At 41.7% G+C, this 22,768-nt stretch overlaps 1 protein-coding gene across 6 annotated transcripts in view; it reads right to left on the reverse strand.

Moving 5' to 3' along the window:
• Window positions 1–21,952, reverse strand: part of CADPS2 (calcium dependent secretion activator 2) — a 487,398-nt gene extending 465,446 nt beyond the window's left edge. For all 6 annotated transcript variants that reach the window (XM_081243761.1, XM_081243760.1, XM_081243759.1 and 3 more), the window contains exon 1: window positions 21,468–21,952. In XM_081243761.1, the coding sequence (XP_081099887.1) occupies window positions 21,468–21,809 (342 nt within the window). In that variant the 5' untranslated portion in view covers window positions 21,810–21,952. The remainder of the gene's footprint in view (window positions 1–21,467) is intronic.
• Window positions 21,953–22,768: the final 816 nt, after the last annotated feature.

Genomic DNA, 22,768 nt, shown 5'->3' on the forward strand with positions numbered 1-22,768 from the left:
AGGGAGAGGTGGGAGACAAGGGGACGTAGGGTGGGAGGAGAAGAGGTGGAGGGCATGCACTGTGTGCCAGCTTCAGTGCTTTGCAAACATCTTCTCTGCAGCCCAAGGCAAAAGCCGCAGAGGTGCCTCCTGGCATACAACTCTGGTAGAAAACCCCATCCCCATCCTTCTGGAGAGCCTGCTGCTATCAGTCAACACAACCAGGCTGCAGGCACTCCTAAGCAATGTCCTAGGAACTGCCAGAAAAGAGGGTCTTGCTTTCACCAGCTCCGTACTTGCACACAGCATATAATAATTAGAAAGTCAGAAGAGGACATGTATGCACAGAAAAGTCAGTGGAGAGAAGTTCAAGCCATTAAGGCATCAAGACAAAGATGTCACCCTCGTTTGCTATAGAACATCACCAAACAAGACACCCCACACCACCACGCTGCTTAGCTGTGCTGGAACAAGGCATGCTCCACACATGCAAGGGCTGAGAACTCCCATGAGCAACGTCAGGGCTAATGCTTATTATCACTGCGGATAAGTGTATGACAACAGCAAAAAATTTGGCTTCGAGTATGTGCAGAGAGCAACAAGTTCTACAGAAAGACACTTAAGATTATATTGTGTTGCATAACTGTTTGGTATGAGGGGATGCTGAAATGAACCCGGAGAAGACCCTCAGTGAACGGAGAAAATGGCTTCGGCACTACAGCCGACTGACACTAAGTGTCAGTCACCACTTAGTTTAATTCAAAACGGAATCATGTCCTTGAAAATCATAGTATAAAAGGGACATCACTATATTTACATAAGATCTAAAAAACAGATAATGTTTATTGACTTGTTATATATGAAAATATAACCCATAAAAGCTCTGAATGACTTAAAAGCCTTTCTCCCTGGAGGGGAAGTAGTTTGTGGTGGAGTCTGAAAGCTTTTTAAAATGTGACTTTGATCCCCACCTGCAAGAGAGGAAGACTGATGGGAAAACAAGCATGATGCTAGAAAAAGGGGTTGCTAATTTCATGGAGAGATCACTTCCTTATTGGTATTATTAGTATTCCTTAGCAGTATTCTGCCTGGACGCTAGTCCTCCTTTCAAAATTGTGGAGGGGGAGACAGGAAGGGAACAATCATGGAAAGTGAGTTAGTAGATACGTTTCTTTAGTCTTTAGTCCTAACAATCCATTTCCTCAGATAAGAAAAGGGGTTGAAAAATGTGGTTACTGTCATACCTGATAAATTACAGACTGGACAAAGGACCCTACCATTAACACAATAAGCACACCCAAGAGAATTCTGAGGGCAATTGATGAAATAACAGTAAATGGAACCAAAATGATGGGATGTCATGGGGAGTCTGGCCTTGTAGTTGGAAGGTACAGGGTGTGGTCCTCAGGAAGAAAAAACCTAGAAACAGGAATTTGAAGTCCTTCAGTTACAAGACTGAATATGAAGCAAATGTAGACTGCATCTACATCTGTCCTCAAATCCCGAGAACTTCTGAAATCCACATGCTATTTTCCACTGCATAAAAGCGTCTTCTACAAACATGGCCAAAACTTATATTTATATTCTGCCCTCTTGTTACCAGATTGTCAGTGGCCTAACTAACTCTCATTCCAAATCCCTTTCTCCTTTGCTTTCCTCCAGCACAGAGACCAGCAAGAAAAAACTACTATCCCAGCCTTATTTGCAGCTATAGTTTGGCAATAAGGTACAGAAAGAAGTCGAGGTGGGGAGGGACACTCCTTTCCAGAATAAAGTCTCTCCACAGCTCCTTCTCCTTTCCTTCTACCTGGAACAAATACCTGACCTGCAGGTAGCTGCAACCATGAAGGCAAAAGCTGCATGCCAGGGATGGAACAGCAGCAAATAGGAGAAGGCTGCATTATGATGGCATCACTGAGCCACCATCCCAGCCAATGCGTCTTGTAAAGTGAGATAAATAAAGCCCAGTGGTTTAAGCTATTAGGCTTTCTGTTCAGAGCCAAGATAATCCTCACTGGAATATACCCAAATCTTTCTCATGTGTCCCATCTTGGTAATGGTTCCTCATCCCACAAGTGGCACCAAGATCCTAAGAATAATCTTTACATCCTCCTCCTTCAATCAGTCCCTGTTTGCTTCTCATTCTATTTCTTACACGTCTCTTACAGCCCTTGTCTTGTTTCTCCATCATCCATCTCTACTTTCACCACCTTCAGTCATGCTCTCCTACACTACTGAAATGCCACCAAACTCCTCTCCCTGTCACCAAGCCGCCAATCTTCTTAGACACACAAACCTCTACTTACAGGCTTTTCAGACACACCAACACGAGTTCTTGGCTCCTAGCCTGCTTCAAGAGCCTTCACAGTGTGGGGCTCAACGATAGCTAAAAAACACGTGAAAAGTTAGCATTTTAACTAAAGTTAGCATTTTAAAAAGTAAAACAACATACCATGTGTGTCAAATATACAAAGCTGTCTAGCTATGGAGCAATAGTAAGGACCAGGTGTCTGTTAAAAAATAAAAATCCAACTTAAAGACAATGTTCAAAGTTAGCAAGGACACAGTGAGATAAGTATATTTGTTACAAACTATTCATAGGCATATGTATGTACATTTGTTCGAGAATTATTCAATACATATTACAAATCTCAATATGTGCACATTCTTTATACTCAGCCTAGAAATGTGAAATCCATCCCTCATCCCATAAGACATACTCAGATGCTCATCATAGCATAAATGTTATGATATGTATATATGAGGAAAGAGTATACAACCATTAAAAAGTATCAAGAAGAGTGTTTCGAATAGGAAAATTTTCAGGATACAGTGCTAAGTGGGGGGGGGGGAGGCAAGATACCAAATTGTGTTTATAGCATAATCACCAGGGGAAGATAGAAATGGAAATGAGATGGATGAATTGTTCAGCACTCACCGCCGTTACCCTCTGATTAGAGCATAAGTATTTCCCTCCAATTTCTCTATGTTTCTGGACTTTATTTGTAAGCACATATTATTTCTATATTCAGAATATAAAGAATTCTGGAGATTGATGAGTAATAGAGGAAAAGATAGTGAAAACTGAAATAGTAAAAGAGAAAATTGGGTTGAACTATTTTAAATGACAACTTTCCCTGGCCAGATCCAGAATGAGAAGCCCTGAGCATAGGTGCCCAAAGAGCAGGCACCTGGGATCAAGATCAATAACCTCCTTAGCAGTTTGACAGACTCTTTTACAGTTTGAGAACTCAGAATTCCAATTATGAGGTCCTGACATTTGAAGATTTCCTATTCAAACAGTTTCCCATACAATCCCAACTAACTCCCTTTATAAAGCCACTACTGAAGACCACAAAAATACTCAAGTTACCTTCTGTCAGGCTTTAATTGTAGGTAGTAATGCTTTAGGGGCACGTGATTTGTCCTGCAATATACCCACATACTCCTGACTTCAGTATAATCTAATAAAACAATTTTAAATAAGAGCTCTTATACCAGAAACAAAGTAGTTCCGATCTTGCAAGAAAAAAAAAAAAAAAGACACCTTGGGAAGCACCTGAATTAAAGATCCAAGGGTTTGGAGGCACAGAGATCTGAGTTAGAACTCAAACGCCATCATTTACAAACTGAATGACCTTAAGCAGATTGCTTACATTCTCTGAGCAAATACAGAAATAGAAATAAGGTAAGCTCAAACTTCAAGACTTAAAAATGTCATTTAATCCTTCTCATTTCTTTTAAAAGCCATCGTGCATTTTATCCCTTTTTAACCTTCATGCTCTGAAGAACAACTCAGAACCTGACAAACATTAATATTTCAGGCACATTATGTATAGTTGACATTTTAGACTATATATTTTTGTGAAGATACAGACTATTCTGCTGTGAGGCCTCTGAACAGCAATACGTAATTCTGAAATTAATGAAAACATTGGGGGCCTAGGAAGGTCCCCAGTGAGAAAAAACCCAAGTCAAAAGTGCAGTATTTAAGCAAATACTGCTGAAGAGAACAGTCTTTAATGAGAATCAAAGAAGTTGCTTTGTAAAAAGTTTAAATGTTCTCATTGTCAGGAACTTGTCTCTTAGTGGGGGAAAGACACAGACGGTACTACCTACTGAAGCCGTTATCTATTGATATGGTCAGAGAACAGGGCCTGAGGGCCTTGCACTATAAAAAGAATCAAGTAACTTTTGCCAAAAAGTTACTAATGGGGCTTCCCTGGTGGCACAGTGGTTGAGAGTCTGCCTGCCGATGCAGGGGACACGGGTTCGTGCCCCGGTCCGGGAAGATCCCACATGCCGCGGAGTGGCTGGGCCCGTGAGCCATGGCCGCTGAGCCTGCGTGTCCGGAGCCTGTGCTCCGCAACGGGAGAGGCCACAACAGTGCAAGGCCCTCGTACCGGAAAAAAAAAAAAAAAAAAAAAGTTACTAATGAAATTCAGGTCTCTCTCTGACCTTAACACATACCTCACAAATTGATTCCCCTCATTGCTCCCTTATTGGTTTCCTCCTAAAACTGCTTAAAATATTCAACTTACCTGGGTTTTATTTAATTGAAAGTTTATACTATTTTACATTAAAGAAAATAGCCCAACAGACTCATAAAATTTCATGGACATAGGAGTCATACATGTACACATATACACACACACACACACACAGATTGAAAAGAGTTGGATAACTAATTACATGAGAACCTTTAATTTTATTCTTACCTTTACCATTACTGGTTAATGCCTGGAGGCAAAAATGATGAACAAGCACGTTTCTTTTGAAATTCCTTTCTCCAGCCAGATGTTTATATTCCATCATACCAAGGTCATTTTAGGAACTATGGGTCTTATTCCAGTTAATAGCTTCATTAATGCACAGGGGAGTCAAACATAAAACTAAGTCATAGAAAATTATAACACAATAGGGAATATGCACATAATATGAATACACTGTTATAGCCTCTGATTCTCCTGCATTTTACATGACTCTGTGTTCCTAAAGTAAAGCCAAGAGGCAGATGAAACGAAAACACTTGTTTGTTGATGACAACCAATCTGAAGATTATGATTAGAAAATTCATCCAAATAGAACGTTCCAAGATCTTTAAATGTTCTAATAAAGACAGTAGGATGATTTTAAGAAGCTGTCTCACCCTAAAGAAAAGCAAATACCACCCTTTACCGCCCAGCCTCCCTCCATTTCAAGTTCACAAAAATACAAGAATTTCCAGGAGCTGAAAGACACAGTCCTATAGCCATACTGAGTGTAAATAAGTGCCTAGCACAACAGATTCTTTAAAAGCCAAAAGGATTGTTGTAACATTTCAGAACCCCCTAAAAATAAAGAACAGTAAAAGCATATGAGACAGGAAAAAAAATGGGTCATGTAAAAACGACACCAGACTTCAAACTTTTCATTAACAACACTTGTGAAGCAATGCCTTCAAAGGTCTGAGGGAAAATGATTTCAACCCAGACTTCTATGGCCAGCCCATTTCTCTACCAGAATAAAGGTCACTACAGACTTGCATGGATTTGGGAAATTGATCACACTCTTTCTTACAAAGGTGCTTGTGCAAAGGTTCAAACAAGAAGAAAAAAAAAAGTGTTGCCAACTCAAAAGAACTAAGAAGGGAGAATGACAACTCAGCCTGCTGTCCAAACACCAGTTCAGATGAGCGTTACGCCTGAGGAAGGCTACACGAGGGGGGAAAGATAGAGAGAGAGAGATGAACTCTATCCTTTGGAATAGTGACTCTCAACCCTAATCAGACACGACATCCCCTGTGCTGGCTATTCCCCTTTGCCCTCCAGATCTATTTTTCCCCTGTTGTCTACCCTGTTCTGTGCCCTGGGGGACTAATGACTTAGAACAGCAAGCAGTTCTGCTCTCCAGCTTCTCTCTGGGTTTCCCTTCTGGTGAAGGGCCAGCATCGGAGGAATCGGAGGGAAGGAAGACAAAGCCAGCAGAGTCACGCCCTTCGCTCCCTCCCTGCCATGCACAGTCTCAGTGACTAGACTCTCCACAGCCTCTGTCAGGCAGCCTTTCTCCCGCCCAGCTCAGACCACAGCTCCCTCCTCCCGCTCTTGGAGGCCCAGGGGGTAGTAAGGGCTTCCCTCTGAAGCCAACTCTTGAATGCTTCACCGTCCCATCACTGGTTCCCTTAAACCTGCCTGACCCTCTCATTTGTGAACTGTCCCTTGGAGTGTAACAGGCTATCCCCTACTGGGCCCTAACTGATAAACCCCCTATAATTGCAAAAAACAGAACAATAACCCTTTTGCTATGCAGGAATGAAATTTATCCCTAGGTATATTATCTGCACAGACGTTTTCAAAAATATAACATCCTAACGGGAACAGAAACAAAGTAACTGAAATAACATGTATATTAGTATGTAAATGCTTAGGCGTAGCTGGTCTACAAGATAGTGGATGTATGCATCTAGTCTTATATAATGAAGAAGTCAGAACTTAAGGGAAGTTAGGCGGTATTTAACTGAAAGTTGTCAAAAACAGAGTGCTGACATTTTGAAATAAGGGCTAAGAAGTTTTTATATATGTATCCATAAAATCAAGGAGAATGTGACAACTGAAAATGAAGGCTGACACAAGCATCTTGTATTGGTAACACAGTATCAGAAGCATCATTGCTGTTGGTGACATTTTTCAAAATAGTAAGCAATTCTCAGGAAAGTTCCTGACAAAGTTCAATCTTCCTTCAATTTACCCAGAAGTTGTCGTTCTAGAAAAATAACTCAGTAAACCCCATGCAAAAAAAACTTTGCATTTTGTAGATGAAGAGTTATACTCTAGGCTCAAATAATTATAAACCGGCTTTAACTACAGAAATGTCCAACAGGGCATTCAAATGCCATGTGTGACGGACAATACAGCATGCATTCCAGGATTTCTAGAATCCCTGAATCCCACCCCCTAAATACCAGTGGCAAGCCCCCAATCAACCGAGAAAACCAAAAACACCCCATACTTTTTTAAATGTCTGCTAGGGGTTATTACCATCCCTGTTGATAGGCACCGGTTTATAATTTTGGACAACTTAAGGAAGCAATGAAGGGAGACAAGATGGGTAGAGAAGGAAAAAAAGACCCCTAGAAAAATAAAAATTTAAGAAATGCAACCAAGGACATTATGTGGTTTTGCAGTGAAAAATAGCCTTGATGATGTAAACTCCATTAAATAGGCTTGAATTTCTAGAAGCAACTACTCAAAGAGCAGAGAACTTAACGATTCTTACCATAAGAATCATTCTTACTTAATGATTCTTAAACATAAAGTAGATTAGCAACCTTGGGAGGGAATTTTCCTCACAAAAATGTCTGGATGCAGGTGTGACTGGCAATGGTTTCAGAATCAAGTGTGTCTGACCCAGCATCTCTAATTCCCTTAGTATCTTGCTCAGTCACAGGATGACTGCCTCCTGTCTTATACACCAGAACGTATGTCACATGGCCACCCACAGCTGCCAGGGAAGCTAGAGCTGAAAACTTAGCAAAGAGGAGGAGGGGAAATGAGCATCAGGTGATTAACACTAATAGTGGAAATAGTACAACTATAAGGTCTATAGAGGAAAAACTGAGAAATAAAAGGGGTGAGTATAGTACGTAAATTAAAAAGCTAAGTGTAGGTATGATGTGGATATAACAGATTATAATTAAAATCACTTAAAATTCGCATAAACATGACAGACATTCATTTTCTCTGAGATCCGAGCATGTGGCAGCTCTCCCCTGCAAAGCCATCAGGGCCCCAGGCTCCTTCAGACATCCTGTTCTGCTCTCCTCAACAGGCAGCAACCATGTCCTCATCCAAATGGCTGCTCTAATGACTGACATGGGGATTCTAGCCAGTGGGAAAAGGGAGGATGTGCCCCTCTTTTCAAGGAATGGCCTATAAGGTTTGCACAGGGCACTTCCATTCATACCCCACTTGCCTGAACTTAGTCCTTCAGCTCTATCCAGCCACAAGAAGCTGGAAAAGACAACAGACCCTGACTGTTACATATTAAGAGCCATCAGGAGAACAATTTGGGGCAACAGTTTGTCTGCCACATACTTGCTCCTCGTCTGGCAAGACTCACTTTCTGCTCTTCTCAGCAAACTCTCCGCCACCTGTAGCCTGTCTTCTTGAATTCTTCAAGAACAGAGACTGCCTGTGGAATCTGTCGTGAGAACAGACCCAGTCCTGTTCTCATGTGCAAGAAATAAAAGTCGACATCCCCCTGGGCTGTGCTCTTGACCCACGTTCTCTGCAGACGAGCATACCCAGTCCCACGTTTAACACAAAAAAAAGGGGGTGGGGAGAAGATGAGAAAAGGTAGCCACGCTCCCAACTAAAAAGTCTGTTGCTTGTAAGGAGGGGAGAACATACTGGGGCCAACTGGCAGACTAATAATGGTAATTAACCACCTTCCAAGTAGAAGAAAGGAGCCAGATGCTTGTGAGTGAGCCTGATCTCCCCACCCTGCCCCTTCGACAGGAAGCAATGGCTGGAGTCTGAGGAGGATGGACGAAAAGGGGTTTGTGCATCTTATTTCAATGTACAAAGGATTCGCCGGAAGAGTTAAAAACACAGTGAAGAGTGAAAACTGTTCCCTCAGGAAATGTAACTGGGGTTGGGGAGAAACAGGACAGGAGACAGCTTTGTATTCCAGGTTCTGCAAGGCTTCGATTTTTAACCACATGAATGTTTTATTTAATAGCATAAATAGATTTAGCACATTATCATCTTCAAAATAACACTATTACCATATGGTCCATTATAATATATTCACGAACTTAAACGGTGAGAGAATACTACCTATACCCTATACTACCCCTGAGGCTACCACCCTCTGCAGACCGGAACCACTGCCACAATCTCCCGATTGGTCTTCCGGCTTCCACTCTTGCCTTGACAATCTATTCTCAAGGCTGGACGATGCTTGAGGCGTTGCCCTAAATTCCACGTAAATGGTGGCCCCTGGAGTTGTGCCATGTAGTGGCACTGGACCTTCTCAGGTACAGACTGTTTTAGAATCTTCATCAGATCACTGTTTGAACCTGCTCAATACTCAATAATAGCTCCCCACCCCTCTTAAAGTCTGACATTCCCATGGCCTAAAGAACTTACATAAGCTAGCCCGTGCCTACCTCTCCAGACTCATCATTTCCTACTCGCCCTCTCTCAACCCCACTCTAGCCACCCTAGACCTCACTGCTGTTCTTCATAAGACAAGCTTGTTTTATTCCACCACAAGGCTCTTTGCACTTGCAGTTAATGCCATTGGGGATACCCTTCCCCCTCACCCCACCATCAAGTGGCTCAGTCCTTCACTTAATTCAAGTTTTGCTCAACCACCACTGGCTCCTCAGAGAGGCTTTCCCGGACTACCCTACCTGAAATAGCTGCTGCTGCCGACCCCGTCCCCCCAGTCACTAACGCTTAATATGTATATGCATATATGTTAACTATCCGTCTCCTCTAGAACATAAGCCCCAGGGGGGGCTGTCCTGTCCACACGTGTACTCTCAATGCCTAAAGTACTGCCCAGCACACAATATCTGTTCAAATATTGCCTCGATATGTGACAACTAAATGCAGTATGCGTTACGGAATGAAAGTTCCTTCCTACATGAAAATCATGAGAAAATAAAGGAAACTCTCCATCTACTTACTCCATGCCAGGCACTAGGCTAGTTACTTTTCAGAAATTTTACATACTCTTCACAGCATCTTACTGAAGCAAGTATGAGTCATTTTACAGATGAGAAGACAGCAATTTAGAAAGGCCAAGGAAGGGCTGAACCCTATTCTTCTCGGATAGGATTCCCATAAACATGATAGAACACCAGAAGTGGGCAAGTGAAGCAAGCAGCAAGGGGACAGTGGAGGAGAGATACATTACCATCAAGCTAAAAATATTACCAACCTGGTTTCATCCCACTTTGATTTTGATTTACGTATCCCAGCATTTGCACAAGTTCTTTGAGATTGTTTTGTTTAAAATTGAAATGAACAGTTAAACTTAGTAAGTACCCAATTAACGTCAGATCTGTTAGTCGTAGCATACTTCGTGATCCGTCTCAACCGCACCCCATGTGAAATCTAGGTTTATCACTAATAATTTTTATTTCACTTTTATAAAACAAAAGCACAGGGCTTCCCTGATGGCGCAGTGGTTGAACGTCCGCCTGCCGATGCAGGGCACACGGGTTCGTGCCCCGGTCCGGGAAGATCCCACATGCCGCGGAGCGGCTGGGCCCGTGAGCCATGGCCGCTGAGGCTGCGCGTCCGGAGCCTGTGCTCCGCAACGGGAGAGGCCGCGACAGTGAGAGGCCCGCGTACGGCAAAGAAAAAAAAAAAAAAAAAAAGCAAAAAAAAAAAGCACAAATACATATGCATGTATATATATACATTTATATCTATACAGTGTCCCCCACAAAACAGTCTATACAAAGCAGCACTAAAGCTTACCAGTTGGGTGGCAAAGTCATCATGTTATAACTCAAGCTGTTCCGGTGTAAGAAAAGCTGAATTCAGCATACCAACGTGCAGTTGAGATATCAACATTTGAAAAAGTGGGCTGTGAAATTCAACTTAGGAGTTGCAAGGTTGCAGTTATCTCCATATTGATAAATCCAATTAACATTTTCAATCCTTATCTTACTTGACCTCTCAGCACCTGACATGATTCCTACCTCTTTCTATTGAAATGGCTCTTCTTTTAGTTTCTGCAACAAAGCCCATGCTAACTTCCTTCTTAAAGACCCAGCTGTTCCTTCTCCATTTCCTTTGCCAGTTCAATCTTCCCTCGTCTTTTAAATCCTCAAGTTCTTTAATACTAAGTCATTAAAACCTCCTCTTTGCTGGATTCTATTTCCACCACAGTCGCCCATGGCTTTGATTACAATCCACATGACAATTCTCAAATTTACCACTTGGACCCAAATCTCTCCCCTGAGCTCCAGACAACTGTCCTTTTATCTCTACTTATTTGAAAGACCACACATTCAACATCTCACCTATTAGATTTGTGCTGGATTAAATTCTATATCTCCTATATCACTTATCTCAAATATCTATAAGGGAACAAAAAGGAAAAATAAAGTCTAAAGCCTAGGATTCTAGTATGTGGTCATCAAACTCTGGAAATTCTTATGGGATTTTATACTCGAATCACATTAATTTTTCATAATTAGACAGTTCATCCTCCCCTTCTGTCATTTTAGATGTTGTTCTAACATGCATTGGGTTGGCCAAAAAGTTCGTTCGGTTGATGAATACATCGTTCAATAAAGTTCTTGGTAAAAATGAAAAATGTATTTTACCTAAAACTGAACAAACTTTTTGGCTAACCCAATAAAAGCAGAGTGGCCCTAGTTGAAACAGAGATGGGAGAAAAAGAATGTGCTTTATCTCAGTCTCCCTACTTAACCACTGCTCGACAACACATACAATCCTTCTGGTTAAGAAAACCAGAGCTTCACAAACGTAGGCTAGAGGCACCTTGCTATATTTCAGAATTTCTCCTGATGGTATTTACCATTTTGTAAGCCTTTTGACTATAGCAGCATTTGGGGTTTTAGGTATTTTTCTAGAGAACCAAATTAAAATAAGATTCTCATATCAAATACGATTTGGAATATATTTCCCTAAATTTGTTAAAATAGTAAGAATATAGGTTCCATGGCAGAATTTAATTTTTCCCCATCTTCCAACAAAACATACTCATACAGATCCATAAAAATTTTAAACACTGCAGACTAACACTGCACCTATTAGATTTGTGCTGGATTAAATTCTATATCCCCCACATCACTTATCTCAAATATCTGTAAGGGAATAAAAAGGAAAAATAAAGTCTAAAGCCTAGGATTCTAGTATGTGGTAATCAAACTCTGGAAATTCTTATGGGATTTTACACTCGAATCACATTAATTTTTCATAATTAGACAGTTCATTCTCCCCTTCTGTCATTTTAGATATGTTGTTCTAACATGCATTGGGTAAAACGAAAGCCTACTTTCCAGAGGAATGTCCGTTAACTTCAAAATCCATGAAAAAAATTGGAGACACAGCATCTTAAAGCAAGTGTGCGCTGCCCAGTGAATCAAAACAGTAAGCACAACCATGAGGAAGGCAAAGGAAGATTTATATCATGTCACTCTACCTGTCCCTGGCTCCAGAATGGGAGAGCGGAAATGCCATACAGCAAAGACAAAACAAAAAGCAAAGGAAACAAAACACTGAAAATGAAAAATAAGATTAATCATATCGGCGATAACTAAAAATGTTTCAAACTATTAGAAAAGCAAAGACTAGGCAAAAACTATTGTAATAGTTTTCAATACAAAATAACCCCAAATGTGTGCATACACACATACATATGCAGATAGTGTATATACACTTACACGTTTATAAGTGTATATAGGTGAACATATGAGCATAAATGTAGATGTATTATGGATACCTATCAATATATCTGATAAACTCCCCCAAAGAAAGTATTTTCAATGTTAAAACTGGACAAAGTAGAATCATCGTTCAACACACTATGAGTCAAAGGGAGGTATTTTTCACTGATAATAGTATAAAGACTCATAAGTATACACTTATAAAGAACCTGGAATCAAAATTCATGGATACTTCTAGAAATGCACGATAAATTAAAAACACAGTCGACTCTTGAGCAATGCTGGGGTTACGGGCATTGACCCTTGGCGCAGTTGAAAATCCGCATATAACTTACAGTTGGCACTCCAACGACCCGGTTCCTCCATATCTGAGGTTCTGCATTGGCCAACCATACGTCAGGTAGTACTGCAGTATTTACTATTGAAAAAGATCTGCATACAGGTGGGCCGTGCACAGTTCAAACCCATGCTGTTCAAGGGTCAACTGTTCATATAAGTACAGCTGGATAATTTAGTCATTATAAGGATGCCAAGAGAGGAATGATTACTACAATAATGCTGATTTAGATATAACACCTTTAATCCTAAAGTCAGAATATGTATATACTAATTTGTGAGGTAAAAATACTAGTTACAATCACCTCAATTGATGCAGAAAAGAAATGTGATAACATTCAGAGTCCATTCCTGACATTTTATCCTCTTAATGTAATAAAAACAGAATTATCCTAAAATACTAACGAACACTATATTCACTGGTAGAATACCAAAAACACTCCCAGGAAAGCCTGGACCAAGCCTAAGGTACTGGCAACAAGTACACATACTCTTCTAGACATTGTATTAGGACAGTTGCCCTGTGAAACAGAAGAGGTACAGCTACTGGACCAGACAAAAGTTATAACTATCAGCAGATGATTCAACCACCTACTTAGAAAATCTAGAAGAATAAAGTACTAATTACTCAGTCAGTAGTGTACTACAATATAACCAGCTGTAACAAAAATTAGAGTTTTACATTTATCCATAATAAAACAGGGAAGGATGTCACAGTAAAAACAAAAATTATAAAATGCTTAAAAATTACCTTAATTATAAATGCAAAGGTTCTATATAATGAAAATGCAAAACATCACAAAGACATAAGAAGCTTAACTAAAGAGGTATGCTATGTTCCTAGAAGACTGAATGTAATAAAACATTGTTTCCTAAACAAGATTAAATTAAAAATGATAGCACCTAATTTGGAGCACATCCATGCAGTAGGCACTATACCAAGCACTTTATATGCATCACTTCATTTAATCAGAAGAGGAATACTATGAGGTCATTATCCCCATTTTACAAATGAAAAACCCAGGGCCCAGAGACCCTGGGTTTGAAATGTCTTGCTCACACAGTGAATGAATAGAAAATAATGAAGCCCAGGCCCTCTGAAGCCAAAGAGTGATTTCCATCAGATATTAAAATATGGTAAGATCATAATTATGGCATTAGCAGTAGGAAAAAGTAGATTAATGAATTAGAATAGGTAGCCTAGAAACAGACATAAAGAGAAATACAAACAAATAGTCTATACATCATTGAACATTATCCCATGAGAAATTTTCTGCTTGTTTTATTCTCTAGTCTCAGAACATTTTGTGGTTAAACTCACATACTAGGGGCTCAATAAATATTTGATCAATGAATTAATGAAGGAAAGAATATAAATGATTTGGTCTAACACCTTAGTAATGGAAGTAGAGCTTAATCAAAAGTTAAGCTTCAAAAATTGCTTAGCTATTTAGTGGAAAAAAGTCAACTCCTTGATTCAAATTTTAATTCAAGATGAGAAACTGATTATACAAGAATATAAATAAGAAATAAGTTTTTAAGATCAACTGAATTATATCTGAAAAGCCAAACGAAAGGCAGACTATAGAAACACCCTCCACAAAGGAATGCTACCTTCGACATACCGAGGAAGGGGACACATTAATAAGTGACACCTAAATCTCAATAGAGAAGTAGGAATAGGATATTAGATCACATACATTCATCCTCCCAAGCAATCAGAAATAAGCAAATTAAATACCACCTCAGCTATCAGACTGAGAAGGATAGCCTTTTAATTATTCATACCCTTTGCCCCAGTAACATTTTCATCACAAAATTCATTCCTAACTCGAAAGTTATAAAATGAAAATATTCAAACCATAAAGTTTACAAAGCAATGTGATAAAATTTCAAGAAGCAAAGCAAAGCATCAATGATGCTCTACAAAGTAGAAGGCTCCCAAATACAAACCAAGGACCTAATCCATTATGCAATCTGAGGAAAACAGAGGCTTTCCTTACTGTCTAACCTAACATTAGAGTTTTGGAAATAGCACAAAAATAAAGACACTCTTAGATAAGTCCTTAGTTTTTAATTACTTCACTTAAAACAATTACTTGAGAATGACTTCTAAGGTTTACTTTTTGAAAAACCCATATGCATTCCTACTGCACACACTGAAAAAACATTCCACCCACTAATGATCTTGTAAGACCAGACCACTGTGAAATTCACTCCTCAGTTAGGCATTACTCAGGGTCAACTCCAACTTTGAGATTTCACTAGATTCTCCTTTCCAGTTCATTTTGTAATGGTAAACGCTCAGGCTTACCCTCCTATATTTCCCGTTGCAAACATTGTGATCTATCCATGGTTTTGTAATGAATAAATTACACAATTGATAATGTAGTTCAACAGCCTCCAGCATATCATCAAATTAAAGACCTTTTAAAAGTCTAAATACGCACTGTCCTCCCACTGTATTGGTTCAATAGTCTAAAATATTTAGATGTTTTTTGTTCCTTGCCTAGAGCACCCCTATTACCTTTTCCTCAATATGTAATACGGGTTTAATTACTCAGTAATCTCACTCATTATTGCAAATATTATACTTTCACCTTGCCTAGGTGAAAATAAGCCATAAACTATAAGTCATTTTCCTGTAGTTTCCCTTTAAAACAGGGATTATCAAGTCTGATTGTACACTGGTATCACCTGGGAAGCTTTACGACTCTAACCCCAGAGATTGGTTTAATTAGTCTGGGGTACAACCTGGATAATGGGATTTTTTTTTTTTGAATTTTTGAATTTTATTTGATTTTTTATACAGCAGGTTCTTATTAACCATTTAATACATATTAGTGTATATACATCAATCCCTATCTCCCAATTCATCCCCCCCCCCACCACCACCCCGCTTTCCCCCCTTGGTGTCCATACATTTATCCTCTACAACGGTGTCTCTATTTCTGCCCTGCAAACCGGTTCATCTGTACCATTTTCTAGGTTCCACATATATGCATTAATACACGATATTTGTTTTTCTCTTTCTGACTTACTTCACTTCACTCTGATTTTTAAAAGCTCTCCAGGTGATTCTAAGGTGCAGCTAAGGATAAGAATCCCAGGGGTTTTTTTTTTTCTTTTTTTTTTTTTGAAAAAAGGAAATCATATCAAAATCCTTAGGTAACTTAAACACTGGTCCTAAGGTGACATGTTACAGATCTGGGACAGTTCCATGATTAGATTCTTTTTTTTTTTTTTGGTACGTGGGCCTCTCACTGTTGTGGCCTCTCCCGCTGCGGAGCACAGGCTCCGGACGCGCAGGCTCAGCGGCCATGGCTCACGGGCCCAGCCGCTCCGCGTCATGTGGGATCTTCCCGGACCGGGACACGAACCCGTGTCCCCTGCATTGGCAGGCGGATTCTCAACCACTGAGCCACCAGGGAAGCCCATGATTAGATTCTTGAATACTCTTAAAGCTTTGGAACAATGTCATTTGTTCCAATGATATTCTATTTACAATCATTAGAGTTTTTTTCCTGGCCTAAAAACTGAAATGGCAATAACACATGACTATGCAACCTACCTTCTTCCCAAAGAAAGGTCTAATTTGAAATGCATAAAAAGTAGCACAATAACTCAACAGGCCTGCCTCACTAGAAAACAGTAACTGGTAGAATTTTCCATTCAGAATTCCCATACTTAACAGCCTGACAATTGGGTTTCTTAATTTTGTTTTGAAGGTCTTTAATGACTTTACAAACTATGCTATTTATCTTGTGAGCGTAGAAATGAAGGGAACTGCTTCCATTTAAAAGAGGGAACACACAGAATTACAATATTTTATTTCACTGCATAAGCAGTCAATGTATACCAAAATTACAGCTGATTTCATTTTTGAAAGAAGCGAACTCCAATATCGCTTAATCCATTTGAGTTCTCATTAGCACAACTCATTCCACCAAATTAAGTGCCTCGGTCTCAAGACACCCTGCGGAGGGATAGATGAATCAGTTGAAACAAGCAGCACTTTTTTCTCTGAGATAAAGTCCAGTCTGAGGTTTCACTCTAATGTGTGGTTTCCAACTCACTCCCCACAGGACAATGTACTCCCTATTAAAAGCAGCAAACAACATAACCCATCCCTTCTGCACCATAAAGTACCAAAGCACAAGGAGCAAAGCATGAATTATCCTAACTCCCTGAGAGGGTGGGCTTTTTAGACTATCACTACATCTCCTGGAAACCTGCAAGCAAGAGAGCAAGGCATACTGTGGGGCTTCTACACTGCTTGTCTCTCGGATTTGGTTGTGGCATTGGGAAAGTCTTCTCTTCGAAGTCATTAGTTCTATACCAACAGGTATTACCCTTTTTATGGCTTTCTTTACAGAGGGTGGGGTGAGGCCTGGTGGTCTTAAAACATGTTTAGGAACATTAATTTCCACGGAAGAGAGGTTGACTCTTTGCCTTTATATTCTTTCCTCCACCCTATACCTCACCAATTCTTTGAGACAAGGACTAAATCTGACACTTCCTATCCAACAAGCATTTACTAGGTTCTTATACATCATGCACTACGCTGAGAATACATCAGGCCACGGTCGTATCTTAGGCCCCAAAGATGGCACAACATAGAACTAAGGAACAATGACCCCTAGCATAAGGTAAGTGATTACTGGTCTTTGTAAATCTAGCTCATTTTTCATAAAATTGTCTTTTCTGAGCCTGGGGATCACCTAAGCAGTGAGAAGTTTTTTTTTTAAGCTACAGAAAGTACTGCCATTTCCAAAGAGGGATAAAAGTGGCCACTTTACTGCAGTATAAACACTCAGACGTGCCAAGTGTAGAACCCACTGTGTATTATTTCACCCAATGCTATTTCCCCACAGTGCTCTCTTCCTGATTGGTTTTACCAAAGGAGATTACTTCCCCACCATCTGCAATTTCACATTATTTGTATACATTTCTCAAACTTAATTAGTGTGGAAAATTATGCAAAGTGGTGGGAGTGATTATATAAGCAGGTTTAAGGCAGTTTAGTGAGATTACAGTGACACATAAAAATGCAAAGAACAAGAGTAGATGAATCACATGTTAAGTTATTAGATACCATTTTAGTCTTTTTGATTCCCTCTTCATTATTTCTAGTTTAAGATAGTTGGCTTCAACATCTGACTTACTAAATTTAAAAAAACAAATAATGAACAAAGCAACTACTGACTAGAAACCTATAGACTAGCCAACCAAAACTGTTAGCACTTTAAGTCAGGCACACCTGAAATCGTTATAAACTGAGACCTGCAATGTGTAAACCCACATATATGGAACATACTTAACCTCTTCTATGGTAGTCATTATGTTTCTCAGATTCTCCCTACCTTCTAACCACCATGAACTTTTTTTCCTTCAGTGTCTCAATGTTTTCCAAAGGTTCGACAGACAAACTGCCTTTATTAAGCAATAATTGATTAGCTTTATCTGCATCATTGTTGTTTCCTAGTTTCAAAGCTAATCCCACCTTTAACCAATGACCTAGAATCATCCAAGGTCATCATTATCACTGTTAACTGATAGTGCAAAGGTAATCAAGGTAAATATGCATCAGAGGCTTAAGCATTATTCACAGCTGAAGTCATTTTTGCCATTGGCTGTTTGTTACTCCACATTGGTAGCATGTGTGAACCATTTAGGTGGTGTGACCACCCCGGTACAAGGCGTTGTCAGTGTCTGGTCTACACTCCTCCCAGAGTTTTCTGTAAAGCCTGAAGTTATCAGACTGGAATAAGCTAACCACCATTATTCTTCAAAGCTGAAATTTTCCAGCCAAAAGCAAAGACAGACATGTTTTAGTCAACTGAGTTTAATGCTATTAAGCTTTTTCAATTCATGGATACAACCTCCTACTAGCTTTGTAGGCCATCTTAGCCAAGTGGGAAAACAAAAAACAGAGCAGCTCAGTTGGTTCACAGAAACCCACCAACCCTACTAGTGAGAGGGCTTTGACTGCCAGGATAAGGCTTTTATCTTCCTGTGATTAATTTTTTTCATTTATAAGATGAGGACCCTTTCAAATCTCAATTTCTGAGTTTGTAAATTTTTAAAGTTAGAAGTGAGTAAGCAGCAATATGCATTTCAATTACAATTTAAGCTATTAAATCCTTTTACTAGATGTCTGACTACTTGAAGATACAGAATAAAAATATACAATGGGGTCTTCCCTGGTGGCGCAGTGGTTGAGAGTCCACCTGCCGATGCAGGGGACACGGGTTCGTGCCCCGGTCCGGGAAGATCCCACATGCCGCGGAGCTGCTAGGCCCGTGAGCCATGGCCGCTGAGCCTGCGCGTCCGGAGCCTGTGCTCCGCAACGGGAGGGGCCACAACAGTGAGAGGCCCGCGTACCACAAATAAATAAATAAATAAATAAAATACAGTGGATTAGTGATTTTGCAATTATCTTGTTACTTCTTTTAAATAACCCAACTGTATAATTCAAGACAATGTTTTTGTCATTAATTATTGGCTTGTGCATCAAATTCGGAGGAATATAGTTAAATTCCCATTTCATTTTGTCCTGGGAGGAAACCCGACTGCTAAGAATTGCTCCAGCTCCCTTTAACAAGCAACTTGTTAAGAAAAAGAAAAAAAGAAAAAAAAAAAGTGGGGGGCCTTTTGAATAAGTTTGAATAAGAGAAACACTTAAGTTGTTTGGGGGCCTCCCCCTTAAAATATAAGAATAATTCACAAAACTTCATCTCACAGCATTTAATGCTCTCAATATTTAGAAAATAGAAATTTCCAAGCAGTCTAAGTATTTTTGCTCAGAACATACGCAATGTTTTGCTTCTTTTTTGCAGTTTGTTATTATTTTTGGTGATGTCTGAAGGAGGTTATAACAATGGTCTTCTCAGTGGTATTGTGAATGCACCTGTTTGCCTATTCAAATAATTTCTGGAGAAACATTCTATTTAAACAAGAGGAGTCAGAGAAATCTGCACTATTTGAACAAGCGAGAGTTTGTCTCATTAACAAAATGCAACAAGTATGCACAGTAAGAATCAGCTACCAGTAAGCAACTCTTTGCAAAAGCATCTTCAGTGATCATATTCCAGACAGGAATAGCCTCTTAGTTTCACCAAACGTTATTTTTATACTTTAACACACCGAAAATAAACTTAAATGCAATATGAATATTAAAACTGGAGACTAGATGATATTCATAAACTTATATGACTACATACAACATACACAAAAAATTAGTTTAAGAGTGATTACTGAAGATGAAAGTCTCTTGACCTACAGAGTTAAGAGGCACTGGGTGACTGTAATGCAACCCAATGCAAGCAAAGGATAACACAGTGTGGTACTCACCTAGGAACAAAATGGAAGGCTCACAAAAACTCCACAGGGCACTCAAAACTGACCTTACAAATGGTGGCTTCAATCATACCAATTGGTTAGGGAAGAGAAAAATGTTACTCAGAAAGCCTTCTCTCCTCCAAAACGAAGGGCCTGCCTGGATCCCAAGGTCTTTTCCAGCTCTAACATTCTGTGACTGACTTACCTAGAGGGTTAGGCATTTGAAGGATCTGTGTAATTAGCCACCAACTGTAGCGAATTATCCTGTAAGTACGCCCAGGGAGCAATTCAAAACAGCTGCTTGGTTTAGGCCTGTTTTAAGAGGTTGGGTAAATGGGGGTGGGAGGGTGATGGGAAGACTGCATTTACTCTGAAATACCAGCTTCTCACAAGTCAATTCAGAAGTGCTCCAAATTTCTAAGAAATGCCTCACATTCTGAAGTTAATGGTTCAGAAAACTAACAAACATCTGTGCAACTAGGTATGCTTTAGGACAAATTACAATACAATCTCTCTGGGTCTCCACATCCTGTCCCAAACTAAGGGGGTTAGTGCAGATTTCTGGTGGATCGTCTAGGTTCAACATTCTATTAAGATTTCTTAGTTTCTATTGAAAACATTCACCCAATTCGGGCAATTCTGAGTCATCACTTTTGTCTGCTACGGACTATTAGACCCTGGGGTCTTGTTTTAAAACTAAAGTTGGCAGACATTTCACCTGAAACTCTTTAGCTCTTTGGTGATGGGGACAAAAGCGCTTTCATGATGAAGTGGTTATGAACCAATCCTTTATTTTTCATCAAGAGCGTGTTTCCTTAGGCCTGCTGAGACCGGTAATTACTAACCCACAGCGACTCTCCAAAGCTGCACACCTTCCCTCCTTAGGATCTGATGTCCTTGTTACACAGCAGTACAGGAAAACTTGTCCAGTTAGCTTTGTTTCGTGGAACGTTTCTAAACCTTCTCCCCAGAAAAGACTTCTCCTTAGCTATCAGAAGTGTTCAGATTCCACACTCATTCAGACCCACGGTAAAGCCCAGCTCCAGGAGGGCCAAGCGGACAGGAATCACCACTACCCTTCGAAATTAAAGTTGATGGGAGCTGTATTCTCACCCGGCCGGGGCCGAGCCGGCCGGGTGCAACGGCCGCACCGCAGGGCTGTCAGGTCGGTCTCGGTCCCGACCAAGCTGACAGCTTCTGCCAACCGCGGGGGAGAAGATGCGTCCGTTGCAACCTGATACCCAGCGGGCTAAAGCACCGTCCTCCCTCCAAAGATTCCCTTGCCCTCCAAGACTATCAAAAATACAGTGCTCTGCAGGAGGACAACGGGCAGGCGCCCCAGAAAAGCCCGGGGAGGAAGAAGTAGAGCTGGAGACGCCCGGTCCTGCCGGCAACTCACCTTCTGCTGCCTCCGGGCCATGTCGGTGGGCTGCTTGGCGTTGAAGGGGTACGCGATGCATCTCACCACGAAGACGTAGAGCTGCAGGCGGATCCTCCGCTCCTGCTCCTCGTCCAACAGCCGTTCGGGCTCATCTCGCCCCTCGCTGAGCACCGAGGGGCTCGGGCTCACGGGTCTGGCTGCGCCGCCGCCGCCGCCCGCGCGCCCCGCCGCGTCCCGCCGCCCTTCACGAGCCGGGGCCGGCGGCGCTCGCTGCGAGCCGCCGGCCGCCACGAGCACATCGCGGCTCTCCTCTTCCAGCCCCTCGTCCGACTCCTCTTCGCTGGAAGACGGGTCCAGCATAGTGCTCGGGGCACCCCGCCGCTCTGCCCGCGGCCCCCAGGCGCCTCACCTCCTGCCGCTGCGCCCGCGGGTCTGCGGGAGCCGCGCGGCTGGCAGCAGCGGCCGCAGAACGAAAGGGAAACTGGCCGAGGCTTTCCGGACACGTCGAGTTAGACCCAAGAGTGTTTCCTACCACCAGGGCGAAAGGGGCGGGCGGGAGCCGGGAGGAGGACTGGGAGCGGGGAGGGTGGGGGAGCCGCCGGGATTAAATAGGCGGAGTTAGCGTCGGGGGTGAGCCCGAGCGCCTGGTGAACTGCTCGGCTGGCCCGGGCTCCGTCAGCCCCGTAGTCCTCCAACGTCCGCCGGCTGAGGCGGAGCCGCCCGAGCGCCCGGGCGCAGGTGGGGAACCTGTGGCGCCAACAACAAGCAACACGTGGAATGGAAGGTTGAGGAGAGGGCGCGGGGTCGCGGAGTGCGCGTGCGCGTGCGCGCGCCGCCGCCGCCACGACCCTGGCCGAGTGCCCGGGTGTCAGGCGCGTAGTTTGCAAAGATGCGGAGCGCTGAGCGCAGTGGCTCTGTGTGCGCCCACCCGGGCTGCTTGGACTGCCGTGACACCACCAACACCTATCCCCGTTTCTCCCGCAAGCTTCCTGAGGGACAGGCGGACGGGGGGGCAGGAGAGCTGGCCCCCTCCACCTCCCCGGGTGAGCGGAACAGCCAGAACGTGCGTCTCCAACCCGAATTTGATACCCAGGGTTGAACCCCAGCACGGAAAAGTGGGGCCAGAGCCGTTTACCGCCAAATAACGTGGAGAAGAGACTTTAAAAAGTCTCTCGTCCTGCTCTGCTGCTGTTTGACGCTATGCTGAAGCCCAAATTGTAAAAGTCAGAGGAACACAAAATACATGAGGCTTTCTTTTTAAACTGTCTTTATTCCTGTAGGTGCATGAGTAAGACCGGTTTTATATCTGCGAAATGGCA

This window comes from Mesoplodon bidens (genome assembly GCF_964165515.1).
Source record: "Mesoplodon bidens genome assembly, chromosome: 9".
Lineage (NCBI taxonomy): Eukaryota > Metazoa > Chordata > Mammalia > Artiodactyla > Ziphiidae > Mesoplodon > Mesoplodon bidens.